This window comes from Engraulis encrasicolus, chromosome 2, assembly GCF_034702125.1.
Source record: "Engraulis encrasicolus isolate BLACKSEA-1 chromosome 2, IST_EnEncr_1.0, whole genome shotgun sequence".
Classification (NCBI taxonomy): domain Eukaryota; kingdom Metazoa; phylum Chordata; class Actinopteri; order Clupeiformes; family Engraulidae; genus Engraulis; species Engraulis encrasicolus.
Window position 1 is genome coordinate 31,096,017 of NC_085858.1, and position 6,143 is coordinate 31,102,159.

At 47.5% G+C, this 6,143-nt stretch overlaps 1 protein-coding gene across 2 annotated transcripts in view; it reads right to left on the reverse strand.

The window, feature by feature from the left end:
- arhgap44a (Rho GTPase activating protein 44a) overlaps positions 1-5,759 on the reverse strand; it is a 76,190-nt gene extending 70,431 nt beyond the window's left edge. For both annotated transcript variants that reach the window (XM_063186354.1, XM_063186345.1), the window contains exon 1: positions 5,470-5,759. In XM_063186354.1, coding sequence (XP_063042424.1) covers positions 5,470-5,522 — 53 coding nt within the window. In that variant the 5' untranslated portion in view covers positions 5,523-5,759. The remainder of the gene's footprint in view (positions 1-5,469) is intronic.
- Positions 5,760-6,143: the final 384 nt, after the last annotated feature.

The window sequence follows — 6,143 nt, forward strand, 5'->3', positions numbered from 1 at the left end:
GGCGCTCAAGACCTAATCAGTATTAGCACACGATACAGTGCAAATCCATCTACTAGGGGTATAACCGTGTACAAAAATCACGGTTCGGTACGTACCTCAGTTTTTGGGGTCAATGTTCGGTACATTTTCGGTAGCCTACAGTACTGTATATGGGAACAAAAGGAACACTCTCTCTGTCAGCGTTCTGCAAAAGCCACTGCATGTTATGGCAGCATAATGTAAAAACATGAACAGAGTAACCTGTTTACTCTACCTTTCGGTACAGAACTGTTCGGTTCGGTACAATTCAGTTCGGTACGAATACAATACATTATGCCGTACAGGCCTACCATCCACCCAAAGTTATCAGAAGGCCAAAATCTGTGACGGATGAATTCAGACAGTGAAGGCCCAAACACAAACAGTACTTGAAAAGACAAACAAACACAAATGATGTACAGTCTATTGTTAAAAGCACTGCAAGAGTATTCTCCTCCTGATGCTCCACTAAAGCACTCCTCTCTTGCCATCTCTGTCCTCTCTCTCTCTCTCTCTCACTCCCTCTTGCCGTCTGTGACATACTTTTGAAAAGGGGACACTGCCTGCATCCCAGATGGATCAGAGCCTGTTAAACCCACACAAACACGAACCTCTTCCCAATCTGCTATTGATAAAAATAACCCATTAACCCATAAAAGGCAAAAACTGGGGTCTTAGGGTTGGTGTGGTGCACTGTGTTGAGCACTTTTACTTGGGGACCCAGGTTCGAGTCTGGCCTGGGTCATTTCCCAGCCCTGCCCCATCTCTCTCTCTCTCTCTCTCTCTCTCTCTCTCTCTCTCTCTCTCTCTCTCTCTCTCTCTCTCTCTCTCTCTCTCCCCCCCCCACCCCTCTCTCAGGTCACATCATCTTCATCATCATGATAAAGGTAAAAAAGCACACTCAAAACCTGGAATCGACAGACATCAAAAACAAAAACAGTCTTCAACGAGTCTCCAACATGTTCCATTATTATCATTAACCATGACTCTACAGTGGGCAATAACACCTTTAGTCAGGTCGTAATATCGACCAGACCATCAAAGGCTCAGTGGTATAGATGAGATGAGATGAGATGAAGCCTCTTCTAAACAATCAATCTTCAGTAGTTATTGGCATACGCTAACAATTTCCTCGAGGTGCTGACCGACGTAAAAATGGCTGTGCTGTTACAGTGTAATAACACCTTCACTAATTAGAGACGTGTGTCTTCTTTACAGAAGGAACCAATTCACACATAAAAGATGGACACAGGCCCTGCTGTGGCTCAAAGGGTAGGGCACTACACTGCTACAGGTATACTGGCGAGCAGAATACAAATCCCGCCCCGGGTCATTTCCCAATCCTCCCCCATCTCTCTCTCCCACTTGCTTCATGTCACCCTCAAGGTGTCCTATCAAATAATTAAGGTTTAAAACCACCCACAGTTCTACACGTCCTATCCTTCGATTTCATCCATACTCTGACACAAAACTGGGGATCTTAAAGTTACCTGTACAGATGAAATGGGTGAAACTGGAGCAATACAACCAGACAAACCACACCCTAATGCAAAAGATGGAGAGAGGTATGGAGGTATTAACGGACAGAGAGTATGGCCAGAAAGCAGAAGTACAAAAGAAACCGGCAAGTATATGTATATTTATCTACCATGTGTTGGACAATGCTGACAGTATTGCAACTGTACACTGCGCCTAGATGTCTTTATCATGTACATTGTGCTACTAATTACTTTGGTCAAAGGAGTCTGCTAAATGTAATGTAATGTGTAATATATGTGTATCATGTAATATGTAAGTAAGTGAGTGACACATAAGGTTTAAAGCGGTCTTGACAGTGGGTATGTGTGATGATGAATGTATGGGGTGCAGAGGCCTGCATCTGTCAAGGAGGATCCTGGGAGACGGGGAAAACGCTCCCCCAGGTATTGAGCACGCTCCAGCACAGCCTGAAGGTCAATGCCCTGAGGAGGACAATGTCAGCTTTGGATGCTCTTTGTGTGTGTGTGTGTGTGTGTGTGTGTGTGTGTGTGTGTGTGTGTGTGTGTGTGTGTGTGTGTGTGTGTGTGTGTGTGTGTGTGTGTGTGTGTGTGTGTGTGTGTGTGTGTGTGTGTGTGTGTGTGTGTGTGGCTGGTGTGGCTCAAAACCTGTGTCTGAATGTGTGTCCTGGTATGTGTGTACACCTGTGCCTGTATGTGTGTGAGTGTGTGAGAGAGAGAGAGTGCATGTGAAAAACACGTGTCTGGATACAGTGTGTGTGTGTCAGTCCAGGTATAGTATGTGTGTAAGCCCTGGTGTGTGTGTGTGTGTGTGTGTGTGTGTGTGTGTGTGTGTGTGTGTGTGTGTGTGTGTGTGTGTGTGTGTGTGTGTGTGTGTGTGTGTGTGTGTGTGTGTGTGTGTGTGTGTGTGTGTGTCTGTGTGTGTGTGTGTGTGTGTGTGTGTGTGTGTGTGTGTGTATGGGGGAATGCATCTGTTGGGGCAGGGGCAGGACCCAGGATGACACTAAGCTGTGGCCAGGGCTGAGGGCTGCTGCCAGAGCCGCCGCTACACATGAGCAGAATACGCAGAGTGCTTAGGGCACCAACCAGCGCTTGGGGCACCAACCACTTTGCACCCGAAATCGGGGCCTCTTGAATTGAGATTGACAAAAAAAAAACGTTGTGACAATTTCTTGAATTGCATTACAAAACATATATTTATTAGTTAGTATATCATAGCATGAGGGGGGGCCTCCTGACCAGTTATGCTTAGGGCCTCCAAAACCTCAACAGCGTCCCTGGCTGCTGCTATTGCTGTATATATTGCTGCTGCTGTACTGCTGCTGCTGCTGTATGACACCAGCGAGGTGTTGCCACTTGTTCCCCTCCTGCAGCTCACCACACTACAGTCTGTTCTGCTGTGGCCTGCCTGACCTCCCTGGCAGAACAACAGCAGAGCACAACGCCACAGCACAACACGGCACAGCACAGCGGAGCGGAGCTCTCAGCGGAACAGGGTTTTAATCATTACGCCCAGCACCCTGTTGTTTGGGAAACATGTTGTTGCTCATTACTCAGGCAAGCCGCTGCTGACAGGATGCATACTCTTCAGCCACACACACCCCGGCCCCCGCCAATGCCAGTCGCCTCTGGGGGCATTGCCACTCCTCGCTCTTTGCATTCACTCCATAGACAGAATGGCATCGCACTGCCAGAGCAGGTGGCATGGCATGCAGTGTACCCTCATGACGTGCATCCACTGACTTAAATACGTGCATCATTCCACCAGTGGAATGCCTTACTGTCTGTTGGAAAACCTTTACCGGAGAGAGTAGAGAGAGAGAGGTTCTATTGGCCCATTGTTTCCGGGTTCTATTACTGCAAGGGGGAGGGGGAGGAAATCCCCCTTTAGGCAGACCTAGGCAGACACAAGGACTGTTCTATTCAATGCTAGGAGTATTATGACACGCCCCTTTAGGCAGACCGGAACCTGGTCATGTTAGGTGCCCATAGCAACCTATTACATTGGCATATCTCTATATGCTTAAAGAATCTCTGCCTTTACTACCATTAGCTACCACCATACTACTATGGCATTACACCAATCTTCAGTAAGACATAACCATGTGGTCATTGTCACTCTGGTAACAACACACTTATAACAGGGGCCTTGACTTGAGAGTATATTATATGGCTTTTGCCTGGTATGCCATGCATGCATGCATACAGTCACGAGAGGACGCAACTTCATGTTGGATTGCATGGATTGTAATTTGTCCATGTCAAGGGGCACTACATTGTGTGTGCCCTCACTATGTGGTCAAAATTCCATCACAATGCCAGAGCAGGTATGTTGGCAGGGCAGGTATGTTGGTAGCCTATATACAGTATTGCGGCACATGACTTTTGCCAGGGACATGTAGGTCTGCATCTATGGTATACAGAATGTATAGTCACATGATGACATACTGAAACGTGATGTATACAGATTGCACATGTGTGGAATGCATGCACATGGCAGAAATTCACCCACCCACACACACACAGGCAGAGAGAGAGAGAGAGAGAGAGAGAGAGAGAGAGAGAGAGAGAGAGAGAGAGAGAGAGAGAGAGAGAGAGAGAGAGAGCGAGAGAAAGAGAGAGAGGGAGAGAGAGAGAGAGATGCCCCACCCCCACATGTACGCACACACCCACAAAACTCTGGAAGGTTCAGAGAAGCAGCCAGGGGGGAATCCAGAGACATGAGAGGGAGGCAGCCTTACTGGCTGACCGATTCATCTCTCAGTCCTCCTGGAAGCCATGGAAAGGGTCTGGCTAGAAAAGCAGGGCAACAGTGCCCGGCCGCCCTATACCTTATCCGAGCACAAGTGCTGTTTGTTATAATGTGGGGGACCCTCCACTACAAGGTGTCATAATCTCTCAGCAGGATACGACGCACCTTATGCTGCCCCCCCCCCCCCCCCCCCCCCCCCCCCACACACACACACACACAAATGCCACACAGCTGGATGCCAACAATAATGCCGTGGGTCAGGGCAGAGGTGATTGGATAGCCCGATTCAACCATACGAATATGCGAAAGAGATGGTAAAGATAACCATGTCGATCTCACCGAGAGAAAATACTAGATGTTTTTTATTTATTTATTTATTTTACCGCGTCGATGTCTAGATGGTTTGAGTGGGCGTGTGGACAGATCTGGTTTGTGATAGGGCTACACTGTGTGCGTGAACACATTTTGCAAGACATTATCGAGATAGCGTATCGATGGCACCTCGGATGCAAGCTTGATGCCTTGCGATGATGGGTTCAAGATGAGACCAGTGCCTGCTCTAGTGGAGGATGACCATTGCACAGAGTGGGCTACTGCGTACCGGAAAACATTGCACCTTTTCCATTTTCCTCGCACGTCGCAAAAGACCGCATCCGCCTGCATCAGCTGTAGGAGCATCCTGGCAGCCTCACTGACATTGATGGCATGCAATCAACTGATCCCTTGTTAGGAGAAAGCCAATTTTGCCCTATGGTCAAAAAGATAAGATATTTTCACACGCGACGATATTCAGATATTATTGTGGGCGAATAAGCGTGCGTAAAATCGCTGTTGGGATCCTCTGAGGGCATTGCGCACACACACACACACACATACGCACACGCACACGCACACACACAAACGCTGCCTCTGCAGTAACGTTAGACCATTACGCAAATGAGAACACTGGCAACAGAATTAGGACTTTCACTTCAGGTATAACTAGAGCAGATGTAATGGATCTTTCTAAGAGGATTATGCAGCAGAAACATAACAGCACAGTTGAATAGTTATGTTGTTTCCATAAATCAGCGGAATAGCATCATTAGACAACTCCTTCTGATAAGGAGGATTTCCCCCCGTCAAACTTTCTCAGATTTCCCCAAACCCAACACCCTCAAGGCATTCAATTCCGTGACGAAACAGCGGGGAGGCAATGCTTACCTGCCTACCGTCTGGTTGGCAAGCTGTCGCATTCGATTGAATTGCTTCTTCATGTTGTATTTTGTTCTGCGTTAACACCTACAGCGAAAAATACTCCGCATATCTCTGAAAATAAAGGCCCGTATTCCGGTGCGGCACACGAGAGAAATCCGCCCTGTCGCAATCCCTTTTCTTCATTGCAATTGGAAACGCGCACGGAAAAATTGCAAAGACATCTTTTCAATGCATTTTCCTCCACACACGGCTACTCCCTATGAGAAGATGCTGGGGCAATTCTACGCCGTGGGCAAAGTGACAGCATAACGACAAAAAGCGGCTGCACGCTCTTGCATTCTGGGAAAAGTAGTTCGGATCAGTCACGACTCCAAAATCGGTTTTCCTCATCAGTCGGTGCCTCAGATAGGCAGCGGATCCAGAGCCAGGCTACGGGGGTGGAAAGACCGTTAGAAACCCCGAGAGATTCCTCAATGGTTGCACCAGGAGTATAGTTTGATCTGATTTTTAAATCAACCTAAGACCACAGGAAAATGACAAACGAGTAGAGTGTGGCCAGATTGGACCGAAGTGAAACCAGCATTATCTGAGATTACTGTAGGCATATAGATGTGCAGATAACAAAAGGTGGGTTTCTAGCACGTCAGCCTTACTGCTACCCTACCTAATTAAAAAAGATC